At 55.1% G+C, this 13,391-nt stretch overlaps 4 protein-coding genes across 4 annotated transcripts; 1 reads left to right on the top strand and 3 right to left on the bottom strand.

Annotated features, from left to right (window-relative positions):
* Positions 1–2,297: 2,297 nt before the first annotated feature.
* On the bottom strand, positions 2,298–5,649 carry IWZ02DRAFT_506971 (GTPase-activating protein-like protein GYP5; the record flags this gene model as incomplete). Its single annotated transcript, XM_066770408.1, has 4 exons — positions 4,865–5,649; positions 3,409–4,680; positions 2,417–3,358; positions 2,298–2,366 (listed from the first exon to the last, which is right to left on the bottom strand). The coding sequence occupies exons 1-4, from the start codon at positions 5,300–5,302 to the stop codon at positions 2,298–2,300; spliced, it is 2,721 nt and encodes a 906-aa protein (XP_066619951.1). The 5' UTR covers positions 5,303–5,649.
* A 942-nt stretch (positions 5,650–6,591) lies between these two features.
* IWZ02DRAFT_56646 (tryptophan synthase-like protein) lies at positions 6,592–9,495 on the bottom strand. The gene is made up of 6 exons (XM_066770901.1): positions 9,189–9,495; positions 9,045–9,132; positions 8,921–8,991; positions 8,630–8,862; positions 6,862–8,582; positions 6,592–6,799 (listed from the first exon to the last, which is right to left on the bottom strand). The coding sequence occupies exons 1-6, from the start codon at positions 9,237–9,239 to the stop codon at positions 6,795–6,797; spliced, it is 2,169 nt and encodes a 722-aa protein (XP_066619950.1). The 5' UTR covers positions 9,240–9,495; the 3' UTR covers positions 6,592–6,794.
* Positions 9,496–9,705: 210 nt separating this feature from the next.
* On the bottom strand, positions 9,706–11,178 carry IWZ02DRAFT_459045 (nucleophile aminohydrolase). Its single transcript, XM_066768056.1, has 5 exons — positions 10,861–11,178; positions 10,787–10,806; positions 10,674–10,724; positions 10,018–10,620; positions 9,706–9,969 (listed from the first exon to the last, which is right to left on the bottom strand). Exons 1-5 carry the CDS (start codon positions 10,902–10,904, stop codon positions 9,851–9,853), a joined length of 837 nt encoding a protein of 278 aa, XP_066619949.1. The 5' UTR covers positions 10,905–11,178; the 3' UTR covers positions 9,706–9,850.
* Positions 11,179–11,421: 243 nt separating this feature from the next.
* Positions 11,422–13,016, top strand: IWZ02DRAFT_506967 (uncharacterized protein; the record flags this gene model as incomplete). The annotated part of the gene is made up of 3 exons (XM_066770407.1): positions 11,422–11,554; positions 11,585–12,360; positions 12,405–13,016. The coding sequence occupies 3 exons, from the start codon at positions 11,422–11,424 to the stop codon at positions 12,531–12,533; spliced, it is 1,038 nt and encodes a 345-aa protein (XP_066619948.1). The 3' UTR covers positions 12,534–13,016.
* Positions 13,017–13,391: the final 375 nt, after the last annotated feature.

The following is a 13,391-nucleotide window of genomic DNA, read 5'->3' as shown; positions in this document are numbered from 1 at the left end:
TCAATGTGGAGATTGTGGATGGATATGGATATGGAGGTGGAGATTATGGGTAGTGGGGAGTAAGTAATGTGGCTGCCCTGGCTGGCTGATTGACTGGCTGGCTGATTGACTGACCGCTGATGCAAGTGAGTAAGCAAGCGGTTACACAATATGTCCGCTCGCTGCTGCACCTTGTAAAGAACTAAATGTAGAAGAGGCGGAGGAAAGACTGGTGGTGCTGGTGGCGGCGACAAAATTGAGTATGTAGCCATGAAAATAGCACCTCGCACCGCTATAGCATCTCCTCCACCTTCACCTATCTACTTACCTACCTACCTACATATTTGCAACGCTGCGTCGCTAAAGACGCAAAAAGCACGGTCTTCCTCCTCCTCCTCCTCCTCCACCACTCATTCTACCTCTCACTCATCAATCTCGTCTTTTGTTCTAGTTCCGGTTCTGCACGGCCACTCTTCTTCCACCGCAGCAGCAAGCATCTCCCATCTCCCACCATCCAACATTTTAATTTTCATTTTCTCCTTCTTGCATCCACCGCATGCATCTCCAACGCCGCTGAATGACCCACACGCGTATATATATGCTGATTGCGTTCCACGCCAGTCGTCACAGCCGTTATTTGTCCCTTCCTGCTTTGTCGACAGATACCACCACCACCACCACCACCACCACAACTCAAACCCTTTCCAGAAAATCCGTCGCAATCGCGTCACAGACACGCCAAGGTCCCGCTTCATTGCACGCACCGGAGTCAAAGTTAAATCGAGTCCGACAAATAATCAGTGACAGAAAGTGAGAAAGTCCTTCAAAGTTGAAGCTTGAGTTCAAATTCGAATACTAGGTGCCTGAAAAACGCCCCATGTGCCTGTCTGGCTGCCTGCCTGCATGAATTGCGCCGTGTTGTTGTAAGACTCATTCCGGTGTAAAGACAAAAGCAATCTGCCACCAAGCCAGCCAGCTCGAACTTGCTCCCGTCTGCATCCCGCGTGCCTGCCTATATCACACCGCAATGATGAACAGACGGCCTGCCTATCGACGTGATCTCGACCTCTGTCTCCTCTCCGCAAGACATCAACATACGCAACACCACACGCCCAGGGAGGAAGAAGATTCAAAGAAAAACGGCACTATCAAAGCACAAGAAGAACCCCTTCATGTCGCCATTGTATCCGATACCCTAAAGCTGCCACCAAAACCACACATCATTTTGATTCCTCCTGCCGTCATATACACGCGTGCTCCGACCAGCATAATCCACAACCCACAATCCACAACCCGCAACCCACACAGCCCAAACCAAGAAAAAAAGAAGCCACTCACCCCAGAGAACCAAAACCACCCAGACGCCAACCACTCAGCGAATCACCCAACAAACAAACTGCCTCTTTTCCATGCCTTGCGATCATCGGTGTCGTCCTCGCCTGGCGGCGCAACAGCTTCAAACGGACAGACGCTGGCGCGTTGGCGTTGCGATAGCGGCGCAATACCAACGCCGCTGCTATGCCGCTTGGCCGAAAAGGACGACGAGGCAAAAGACGAGGTCGAGGTGCGCTTGGTCGTGGTGCTGATGCTGTGTCGGGCGGTCGTGGTCTGCGACGAAGAGGATGAATGCTGCGCACCCGTGGCAGTGTCAAAGCCGCTAGCGACGTCGTCGCCCGTACCGTTGGTCGTGGGGGAAAAGAGCGAGAGGCCATCCTCATCGGCAGCGGAAGCGCCGCTGAAACCGGCCGTCATCGGGCTGGCCGGCAGCGCAAAGTCCTCGCAGTCCCAGAGCGTGGCGTTTTCGTCAATCGAGTCAAAGCGGCGGTGGCCGGGCTTGGTGTGTAAGTGGTGGCGCACGTGCGGGTGCGGCGCCGGGTCGAAGGCGCCAAAGAGCTCCGAGGGCGAAGGGCGGTGCGGCGAATTGTGCGCGTAGATGACACTGCGACGCTGCTGCAGCGGGGCACCCGTGTTGAGCGTTAGGGTCGGCGGCGTGGCGCCCGTGGTAGGCGAAGACGGAGTAGTCGTCGGTGATGGCAGACTTGATGCGGTGGCAGAGAAATGGACTGTTTTCTGAATGCTGGAGCGGCGCGAAGCGCGGAACGCGCATGTCGTGTTAAGCCTGGTGGTTCCCTCGATGTGCTCGTCGGATTTGTATTGGTGTGGACGAAGCCTCCAGATACGGAGATGTAACGATCGAAAAAGAGGAAGAAAGGCGGGAGGGAGTGGTAGGAGGGTGGTATAGAGAGAATACAATGACATGAAAAGAACATGATGTATATGTAAGACGGGATGAAGAGTAGCTACGAACGGGGAACCCACTACTGCGCGTTAAGCATACTTTGGATGTTACTCCACTTCTGCTTAAGCGTTTCGTGATCCGAATGGACCTGGCGCAAATCAGTAGCTGTTCAGTCAACTTCAATAGTGGACGACTTACCTGTGCATGTTGCATCTTTGTCTCTACAAGTTCTCTCTCCATTTCGGCAAGCTGCTCCTCTAATGCTCGGTTTGCGTTGTGAACTTCAGCATTCCTAGCCATGGCAGCCTCAAGCTCACCCTGCATGCGAGCCTCGACGTCGGCCGCCTGAGCGTCCACCAGCTTTCGCAACTCTTCGACCTGGCCCTTGAGCGACTCGTTCTCGTCTTGGAGACGCTCGTTCTCGACCTTGGTCCGGACGAGTTCTGACGCAAGCTCGACATGCTCCGTGTCCGACTTCTCCGCACGCTCTTCCAGTGTGCGCACCTTGGAGGTGAGAGAGGAGACAGAAGACTTCAAGTCGAGAAGCTCATTCTCACGCATCATCTCGGCGTGCTGCTTTTCCCTCCACTCGTTCTGATACACTTGCAACATCTCGGGTGTAATCTTGACAGAGCAAGCGTCTTGGACAAGCCTGTCGGCGCGATAAATCTCGTTGTCGACACCCGCGGCGCTTCCGAAGAATCCAGACTCGAGAAGTGACTTTTGCGTCGGAGCCTTGTCAATGTAAACGTCGAACAGACGCTCCTTGAGGAAGGTGGTGAGCTGCGCCATGTCCTTCATGCCCAGCAACGTTTGCGCATTCTTTTGCATCAGGCAAATACCGAACTTGAGAATTGCGCCTTCGAGGCCTTCACTGAGAATCAAGTCGTATACACGGAGGACGAGTTGAAGCGGGAATCGGTAGGCAAAGAGGGTCAGGAACCATTGCGTGGCGTACAGCTGCGGGTTGACACCGCGGCGATGCAAATGGCAATACAATGCTGGTTCAAACTCCTCCAGGAGGCGCTCGAATTGGTAAAGGTGGAGGTGAAGACCGGGCATGTCTTGGATGAACAAATCTCGGAGGCCGTACTTGTTCATCAGCTTGACCATCAGACAAAACGCCTCCTCCTCTGGCATCTGTAAACCGATTAGCGGCTACCCTATATCAAACGCATTGCACAACTCACATTAAACAACAGAGGCATGGCGACAAAGTTGACACCCTGAGGGTATCCAACCTGCTCGTCAAACAAGGCATATGCCTTGCACAGGTTGAACAGCCCATCTTGTAACCCAGCCGCCATCAAGTACTTGGAGTAGCTCGTTCGTGCGCCGAGGTCGCGCTTGATGGCCTTTTCAAGCTTTGCCAAGGCGGCCGCTTGTTCTGCCTTTGCTTTTTTCCGCTTCTCGTCCTGCAGCTTCGCTGTTGTGTCACTGATGTCGCCATCTTGGCCGTTGGTCGTGGGCGAAGCAACACCGTTGCCGTGAGCAGTCCCGCCAGTGGTCGTCGTCGCCGGAGTCGAGTAATTGGAGTGGACCGAGGATGCTGACGATGTCACCGATTCGTTCTTCCTGACATCAGCGTTGCTGTCATTGCGGTTCAATTGGGGCAGGTTCAACGCAACACGCTCGCGGTCCGTGCCTCGGTTCACCAGCTCCCGATACACCTCCTCCAGCCCCTCATTCTTGCTCTGCGCAAGCACCTGCCACACGACGCCCCGGATGGGCTGAGGAATTCCACTCGCAATGGCCGCATTGAGTTCCTCGGGGCTAGTCCGTGCCACCGCCGCAGGGCCTTCGTATACGACCGACTGCCACAAGTCCCAGTCTACTGGCGCCGCTGCATCACCATCTGGTCCGAGAGCCGTACCGGACGCCGTCCCGGGTGCGAGACTGGGGTTAACAAGGGACGTAGCGGTTCCTCCTGGACTGGCTACGCCGCCTCCCGAAGGCGACGCTTGGCCTTCACCATCGTCGGCCGGGCTCGCGAAATTTGGCGTAGAAATCTTGACGGCGTCTGGTAAATTGTCCTCATCCAAAGTGATTCCAGCTTCTTCCCGCATGCGTGCGAACTTGAAGCGGTCTTTCAAGCTGTTTCGACTCGACCGTGGGTGACTTGTGCTGTTTGACAAACCATTGTCCTCGAGCCTGCTCAGCATGAGATCGGAGCTGCCGTTCGTAATGACCGACGCATTTGTGCCGCGCCGGCTGTTGTCACCCCTAGCCGACCCAGGCGGTGAAGACTTCTTCTCGCTGGCACGAGCGATCCATGCAAAAGGGCTAGTAAATGTGCGCTTCGCGGTTGGTCTCTCTTCGGCAGGTGGAGGCTTGTTTTCTTGCGGTGGGGGCGGCGGTGAAAGTTGAACAGCTGGTCTTTGAGCAGTGGCCGGTATCGTCGGTTCTTCTACAGGTTTGGGTGGGGCAGTCTCGAGAGTCGTAGTGCGAGAGTGCTCGGGCGACTTTTTGGCTTCTGCAGAGCATCAGCGAGTGGGTTCGTGGCATAGGTCGAAATTGAAGAGAGCATTGGCGCCTGCGAGCACACGCGTCGGCCGCGGGCACGAGCTCTCGGTGAAGAGCGTTCGGCAGGCCCCGGATTGAAAAATAGTTGGTGTGGACAGAATGCCTACCTTCGTCCAGGTTGACCTCATCCATGGTCTCGGTCGAGATTTCAGGGTGTGAAGTGGGAAGAGGAGACTTTTTCCGAGAGGCTTCGTCCTTGTCGTCGTCGCTAGCTTCGACTGGAGACTCTGGAGGCGGGCTCGGAGAGAGGTATTCAATGGGGGTGGGAGGCATATTTGCGGGGGAGTCGGCTTCCCGCTTGTTGTTGTAATTGGCGGTCGAGGAAGAAGCGGTCGAGAGCGGACGGCCGATGAGCGAGCGCTCGCCGCTGTTCGAGCGACTCATTGCTGCAGTTGCGTCTTGAAAGTTGTCCTGTCGGCGGAACGTTGCATCAGCGACCTGGTTTGGATTTGGACCAAGAAAAAGTTCCCTTGCAGAGCTTCGTGCACGCGGGGGATGGGGCTCACTGACATTATCGTTGTCCGAGCTAGCGGTAAGCGGCCTGGAGTAATCACCGTCCATCTTTGGCTGGATTGGGTTGGAACGTGGCGGGCGTCTCGAGCGGAGCTAGAAGACTCGGGGTCTCTGGGGCTGATGGCTACTAGTCCCGAACGAAGCTGTCAGACGGCTGTGGCAGTTGATGGTGTGACGCGAGGTCGCGGAGTGTCAACCAAGAAGCGTCAATGGAAAGCGAATATCGTAAAGTCGTGGGGAGCGTGTGGAGGGTTGGCCGCAGGTGAGGGCGGAGAGCAAAGAGTGGATAGGGTTGCTGTGGTGAGGTGTTCACCTAACGACGAGGTTTAGAGCGAGAGAGAGAGAGAGAGAGAGAGAGAGGCGGCGGCGGGAGAGGGGAGCGGCGAGGGACGTGAGGTGGTGTCTACAGGGCGATCAGGGCGACGGCGGCGGCGCCCTTGACGAGGACGCTCCCTGTAGATCAATCGTAACTCTTCGTGGGAGAACAACTGACCGCGTCGTGACGTCGGCCGCGATGAGTCTCCAGTGAGGTTCCTACGGTCGCACAAATGCAGGTCGAATAATCGACGGCTTGCAGGCGGGCTTGCATGCTCCAGCAGGTCCAACGTCTGCCCTCACCGTCCCGCCGTCCAAACATTTTTTTTTTTGAAACAGTTTATGTAGACGCTCAAGGCCCTGGTGTATGGTCCCGAGACGCCACGACCCCGGTTCACACTGCCAGCACTTGTCAAACACCATTCTGGACAAAGCCTTTTTGACGCTCGCTGCCCTACTCCGCGCCTATCTACAACAGCATGAATGTCTCCAGGGCTCAAACTCTGGCAGAAGACAAATACGTCGCTTCAATGCCAGAGCCCAGCCTCACTCATTTTTGGTCGAGAGCGGAGCAATCGAGGATAATGCCGGCTGCACCACACCATTTACCGCACCGCCATGGGTTGCCGTAGGCCTTCGGGCACGCAGACCGCTTGCTTCCGACTCAACACCTTACGCTTCCATCTGTCTCAGGCCGGGAACTGCCTTCGGTTTGCTGGTCGACACACGAGCACACTGCCACAAGACTGGGGAATACCTGATGGCTGGGGACGAGCCAGCCCAGCCACTGCTCACGATAAACATTTCCTCATCAGGATGAACGACGAGCTAACACAAAGTAGCGCAGCTTTAATGTGCGTCATTCAGGCGCGTATCCAAGTAGACAACGTCCACTCGACCACAACAAACAAAAAGGGAACACGTGCACTCAGGCCATTGACGACCCCGGTTTCTTTCTGAGATCGGAAACCCATGTCTCGGACTCGCCATCCCATAATTCCGATCCCACGCTCTAGCGAATCACAACTTCACCGTCAGGACCCTCGACTGGCACAGCCACAGATGAAATCATTCGCTGCGTTTGGCTCAACCGGAACGAAGTTGCTTGCAACCATCCCTCGTACCGGCTCTATTTTTGTCTCGTGGAAGAAGGTACTGTATCAATCCGCTCCTCCATTGCCATCTACCCGTTCCCGCGCGCGGGCTTCCCGTACAGGATCCCCGCTTAGACTGCGCGCCGAAAACGTTAGCACTACACTCGACTTTATACAAGACGTGAGAAGGTCACTTACACCTCAGATCCCAACCGATCTTGGGACCGAGCTTGGGCAGCTCTTCGGCAACGCTCTGCACGTCCTTGTCGCCTCTGCCACTAAGGCAAATGACGATGTCCTGGTCCTTTTGCATAGTCTTGGCCAGTTCGATAGCGCCGTAGATGGCGTGCGCCGTCTCGAGAGCGGGGATGATGCCCTCGAGCTGCGAGATGAGGCGGAAACCAATGAAGGCTTCGGCATCCGTCGCCGCGATGAACTTGGCCCTCTCCGAATCCTTCCAAGACGAGAGTTCCGGCCCGACACCCGGGTAGTCAAGTCCAGCCGACACGGAGTGAGTCTCGCTAATCTGCCCGTGCCTGTCTTGCAACACGTAGGTGCGCACACCATGCAGTACGCCCTTGGTTCCGCCGCTGAGCGTGGCGCTGTGCCTGGCAGTGTCTACACCGTCACCACCAGCCTCGACACCGACAAGTTTCACGCTCGGGTCATTGGAGAAGGGGTAGAACATGCCCACTGCATTGCTACCGCCGCCGACGCAAGCGACGACTGCGTCCGGTAGCTTGCCGCGCTTGGCGAGCATCTGCTCCTTGGTCTCGTTGCCAATGACGGACTGGAAAGTGCGGACAATGGTGGGGAAGGGGTGGGGTCCGATAGCAGAGCCAATAATGTAGTGAGTGGTCGACAGATTGACGACCCAAGCTCGAAGAGCCTCGTTGACGGCGTCGCGGAGCGTCTTCGAACCAGCCTCGACAGCCACAACCTGAGCGCCGAGGAGCTTGATGCGGAACACGTTCAAAGCTTGACGCCTGACGTCTTCAGCGCCCATGTAGACGGTGCACTTCATGCCAAACTTGGCGCACACCGTTGCGGTCGCGACACCGTGCTGGCCAGCGCCGGTCTCTGCAATGATTTCCGTCTTGCCCAGTCTGCGGGCAAGCAGAATCTGTCCCAGGGCGTTGTTAATCTTGTGAGATCCCGTGTGATTGAGATCCTCTCTCTTGAGCCAGATGTTTGCACCCCCAGCGTGCTCTGTTAAGCGGTTCGCGAGGTGCAATTGACCTGGCCTTCCCATGTACGGATAGTAAGTCCGATACTCTTCCCAGAACTTGGGGTCGTTCCGGGCCTCGTTGAAGCCCTTCTCCAGCTCCGACAGGCAATCCATGAGAGATTCAGGGACATATTGACCACCAAACTCGCCAAAGCGAGGAGGAAGCGCCTCGGGATTGGCACCGTCAACATTGAGGGCCTCAATTTGGTCTGCAAGACCAGGACCAGAGGGAACGTCGCTGTCCTTGATGACTTTGTCCACCTGGACACCCTCGGGCTCCCGGGCCTCGTTCACAGCCTCGACGATGCCAACCTCCCTCGTGACACCGTTCTGTCCGGGATCACGACCGGTGATTGAGGAACAGTATTCCTGAACCTTCTTTGCACCTTCGCCGGCGGGAGCAGCGCCAAGCACATTGATAATTTGGCTACCGATGACGACACCCTCGGACAATTTTCCAACACTGAGGAAGTGGTCCCTCGTGCTGACACCAAAGCCAACTGCTGCAGGAATGTTTCCGGAGTATTTGTGTACGCGGTTGAGAAGCTCGGGGAGTGCGGCGTTGAGGCTGCCGGTGGCACCAGTGACGCCCATGCGGGAGACGACGTAGATGAACGAGTCGGCAATTTTGCAGAGGACGCGCATGCGGGCGTCTGAGGTCGCAGGAGCGATCAAAGGGATGTAGGAGAGTCTGCCCCAAGTCAGCGGTAGGCCTCGTCATTCGATCATGCAACATACCCATAGGTGGAGCAGAAGTTGCGAAACCTCACGGCCTCCTCCGGCGGCAAATCGACAATGATGAAGCCATTGACACCAGCCTCCTTAGCGTCCTGAAGCATCTTCTCCTCGCCGTAGCTGAGGAGCGGGTTGTAGTAGCCCATTAGCATGACGGGAGCGCGGAGGCCCTTTGCGCGAGCGTCGCGGACCATCTGGAGGACCTGCGGGGTGTTGACTCCATGCTTGAGCGCAACCTATTCGGTCCTGTCAGCCTCTTCTGTTCGCACCAAGTATCTTGCCTTTCCAACGTACGGTGTTGGCCTTTTGAATAGTGGGACCGTCGGCGATAGGGTCAGTGAAGGGCATGCCAAGTTCAATGATATCTGGATGCTGTTAGTCCAAATGTGACGCCTTTGGGAAGATCGCTACTACTGACCGGCACCACCAGCCTCCATAGCCAGCAGGACATCTGGAGTCTCCTGCGGCGTGGGGAATCCAGCCGTCACGTATGTGACGAGAGCCGCCTGTCGACTTGTCAGTACACTCTAAATTGACCGAATAAAGAGTCGTGTGCTCGCACCCTTTGCTCTTTCTTGCATTGCTGAAACGTCTTGCGAATGTGGTCTGCCATGTCGAAAAGCGGTCCTCCGAGATAGGTTGGGGATCGTGGTCTGGGAGAGCGCGCAGAGGCAATTTAGATATGGTGGCAGATGGTGGAGTCTTGTCAAATCCATGAGTCAAATCGTCATGAATTTCTGCCGGGATGCCGGGGCGAACAATGCCGAATGCGGGAATATGCCGAGACCGATGACCACCGACGCGCCGAACCCGTCTAACCATCTTGAAGCATGAATGGCTGCCCCGTTTGTCCATGCTCGTTTTCTTTCGAGACGTGCTGTATGATCAATCCTATAGCGACTTGCAAAAGGTTTGTCAAAGAATTGAATCTTCGGCTGGTTTTTTGAGACCCCTTCTACTCGCAGAACAGCCTCCGAGGTGGTCGTCAATAAAGTCTGACGTATACCCCTCTGGTCTACAATTTTCATGGCAAGGCCTTGCCAATCAATCAGTACATGGAACTGGTACATCCCGAGTGATGCTCCCTCATGTGGCATTTGATGCATTGTATTTTCGTTCATATCTGATTATTCTACCAACGCCCCCCGAAGCATCTACCATTCCCAGGACCATGTTCCCAGCTCGAGGCGATGCATGGAAATGCTGAAGCCGAACGTCCAGTCATCACAAGTTTGTCAGGTAGTCCTCGACCTCCTGGGGACTCAGCTTCCGGAAGCGCGGTCCCTTGGCGCCCTCAACTCCTTCGTATCCCAAGAGGCGGTCCTCCGGCGGGCCAACGATACCTGGAAAACGTCAGCAAGCGCTTCCTAGATCAGATGTTAGCAACCTACCAATCTCCACCGTATCTCCATTCATCTCGCCCTCAATGGTCTCCTTCAGGGTGAGCAGAGCAATGTGGATTGCATCTTCAAGCTCCAGGCCCTCTGTGTAGCGCTTCTCCAAGAAAGTCTTTGCGCTCGTTGCACTCTTGCCGATGGCGGTAGCTTTCCACGGGAAATAGCTGCCACTGGGGTCGACTTGGTAGAGGCTCGGTCCGCCTTTCAAGATGCCGCCCGTCTTTCCAGAGGCCTTGGTCTTCTCCGCTTCCGACTCACCCTCCTTCGCTTGTTCTTCCGGCTCGATACCATCATCCCAGCCCGCAATCAGCAAGCTGACACCGTAGGGCCGCACACCACCAGATTGCGTGGCCTCCTGCATGACCCGTGCAACATCCTGAACCAATATCCTCGTCGGCGGGTATTCGTTGTAGATGCGCTTGTAGCCCGTGTGCGACACCTTGCGCGCCTTGTCGACAAGAACGCGGTAGTCGGGACCCATGCCGGAGTAGACCATGCCAATGTTTGGTGTTATTAGGCTGATCTTGGACGAGGAGTGCGCGTCAATGAGCGGCGAGGATGACTTCTTTTCAGTTGCCAAGACGATGCCGTTTGTCGCTGGCGGTTCCATCAGCTCAGATACCCTCTGCTACGGTTGACGGGCTGCTTACCTTTAATGCCTAATGAGGTCACACCTTGGTTGACAGCATTGAGGGCATACTCTGCGAAAGTCGTCAGCGGGACTCATTTCAACCACATGTTCAACCATGAAGCTGATCCATACCAATCTGCACCAGCTTGCCACTATTGAAAGGGTCAGCAAGTTGACAATTTCCAGGCATTCATGACGGGACTGACCTGGGCGAGAAGGTCGTGAGCGAGAAGGAGTAACGGTCGGCCATTTTGAGCGCTAAGACAAGGAAAGGATGACGGCGTTGAAGAGAACAGCGGTGAGGAATCGCCGACTGTGGGCGGCGTTGGGGAGAGTGAGTGGTTGGTGGAAGGCGGCGACGTGTGAAGCTGTTGTCGATAGCTCAGGTCGGAGCTGTAGGCAAGCTTCCGTTACGCGGATGCTCGCGCGCGCCAAGACGGTCACGTGGGCGGCTCCGCCTGAAAAAAAGTGGCCATTTTCTTCGACTGGCGCGACTTCTCTATCTTCAACCCCGTCCCCAGCACACCACGAGTCTGCATGGTCAACTCACCAGCCCACGATGCGCACAGTGATGCTTGTGGACTCATCATTCCACCTTAATCCGACCTGTTTTGCAGTCTTTTCTGCACCTGCCTAATACCAGACGTCCTTAGTCTTCTAGCCTTCTCCGACTCGACGCCACCCTGGCCACAACTTCAAGGTTTCCCCTCCAGTGCTCCTCCGACCCTTGTATATCTGCACCTTGCTCTACTTGTACCCAAAGAGTCATGTCGACGGACAAGTTCGAAAACGTCCCTGGATGGGCATACTCCAATGACAAACCTTACTCCACGGCTGGTGAGGAAAGCCCGCCATTTGCAGAGACTTCATTCCGCCGGCGTCGGTGGTCAACATCGTCAGGTAATGTCCCAGGAGGCTACGAGACCGAAGAGGAGGAATCGTCACCCAATCCGACGTCGACAGACACACATCGAGAGGCTGCCCAGGAGGCACCGCATCAACAGCAACGCAAAAGGCATTACAAACCTCGGACCTGCCGGATCTGCCTAGAGACCGTCTTGCCCACTTTTCATCCCATTGCTGAAAGCCTGCCTGGTCTGTTCCAATCCGCTGCACCCAAGGTGACGTACGAATCTGAAGAAGGCCGCTTGATCAGCCCTTGCGAATGCAAAGGTTCATCTCGTTATGTCCATGACGGATGCCTTCAAAATTGGCGACATGCCGATCCTTCGTACGGCAGGAGGAATTACTGGCAATGTCCTACTTGTGGCTTCAAATACCGTTTGGAGCGAATGAAGTGGGGTGCCTACCTCAACAGTTCCGCTGCTCAAGTCGTCTTGACGCTTTCTGTCTTCCTTGTGGCAGTCTTTCTGCTCGGATTTATTGCTGACCCAATCATCAACCTGTACCAAAATCCGATCACCACCATCTTCTTTGGTACAGACTACGATACCTACCCTGTTCCTTCGGAAGAATTCCCGGTGGAAGACTTCATCGAAGGATGGCCATTACACTTCATCAAAGGATTCATGTCTTTGGGGTTGCTGAGTTTCCTCAAATTCCTCTTCACAAACCCGCTGAGATTATTCCAACCCCGGATCGTCGTGAACTCTGGCCGGACCGTCCGCACAGGTAACACCGGACGTGACAGGCTCGCGAACATAAGCTGGCTGGCTGTCGCGATCGGCATCGTAACCTTTTTATACGTAAGTTGATCACGTCGGAATTATAGCCTTTGCTAATTTCGTAGGGTCTGTGGAAAGGAGTTCGAGTAGTGGCTCGTCGTACTTTGGAAAAGGCTTCAGATCGAGTCATGGACATTGGAGGCGACGACGAAGATGAAGAAGAACCTGCCTCTGCCGCCACTGATGAAGGGTAGTGAGAAGAGTTGCAACCTCCTTTCATCCGCACACCTTTGAGTTGACACGCCACTCTCCATCTCATGGTGGACGAGGTTCAATGACGTGCCGATCGAGTCTGCGTGCGAAAAGCAAATCGCCTCTTTGGAAACCGTCAAATGCCTCGACGTCTTGTCTTTGCTTTGATACCAGAGAGGCACTGTCACTCCTCCGCTTCCAATGCTTTTCTCTTAACAGAACTGGTGAGGGTATTGGCTGAGGTAAATGTGGCACATCTTTCTGCCTCGGAGGCCCTGTATTTTCTCTTACTGTCATGAATATATCTGGCGCTTCAAGTCATTTCTCTGAACTGTTCAAGTGATTGTACGATGAGGCTTCCGGGGCGAAGTGGTGCTTCTGTCGTCTGTTCTGGGTTTTGCGATCAAAAGTTGCCCATTCCTTGTTCGACCTCGTTGCATTGCTATCCATTGCTAAAGAAGATTCATTGAGGCATTCCATCATGGCCTGCCAGTACTCACGCCATTAGTCTAACTACTAAATATAGCAATCAGCAGTCTGCATGCTTGGAGCGGGGCCGGCCTGGACTTCGGAAAGAAATGCAAGGGACGAAAACAACATTTCTACTCGACCCCGCTCAAAACATGTCCAGTGAAAATCTGGCAAGACAATCAACAAATTTGTTGAAGACGACATGAGCGGGATGAAGAGTGGATACCATGATGCAACAAGACACTGCGAAGCAACCAAAAAGTTTGGGACAACCAAGGACTACCAGCCAACCCCAAATCACTGGATTTTCGAGGATGACGAAGCGCAGCCCGCTTCTCCAACGCAATCGCATCATGATCTTCAGAGCCAACGTCGAGCGAACCGCAGTC

The sequence above is a fragment of the Phyllosticta citriasiana genome (genome assembly GCF_038021145.1).
Source record: "Phyllosticta citriasiana strain CBS 120426 chromosome Unknown IWZ02scaffold_12, whole genome shotgun sequence".
In the NCBI taxonomy this organism is placed as follows: Eukaryota; Fungi; Ascomycota; class Dothideomycetes; order Botryosphaeriales; family Phyllostictaceae; genus Phyllosticta; species Phyllosticta citriasiana.
This window is presented reverse-complemented; position numbering and strand designations above follow the sequence as displayed.

Coding starts and splice junctions, on each gene's coding strand:
- IWZ02DRAFT_56646 (XM_066770901.1), bottom strand. CDS start 9,239: ATGGCAGACCACATTCGCAAGACGTTTCAGCAATGCAAGAAAGAGCAA. Junction 8,992..9,044: donor TATGGAGGCTGGTGGTGCCG/GTCAGTAGTAGC, acceptor AACAGCATCCAG/ATATCATTGAACTTGGCATG. Junction 8,863..8,920: donor CTATTCAAAAGGCCAACACC/GTACGTTGGAAA, acceptor AGGACCGAATAG/GTTGCGCTCAAGCATGGAGT.
- IWZ02DRAFT_459045 (XM_066768056.1), bottom strand. CDS start 10,904: ATGGCCGACCGTTACTCCTTCTCGCTCACGACCTTCTCGCCCAG. Junction 10,725..10,786: donor TGGCAAGCTGGTGCAGATTG/GTATGGATCAGC, acceptor CGACTTTCGCAG/AGTATGCCCTCAATGCTGTC. Junction 9,970..10,017: donor TGGAGATACGGTGGAGATTG/GTAGGTTGCTAA, acceptor GACGTTTTCCAG/GTATCGTTGGCCCGCCGGAG.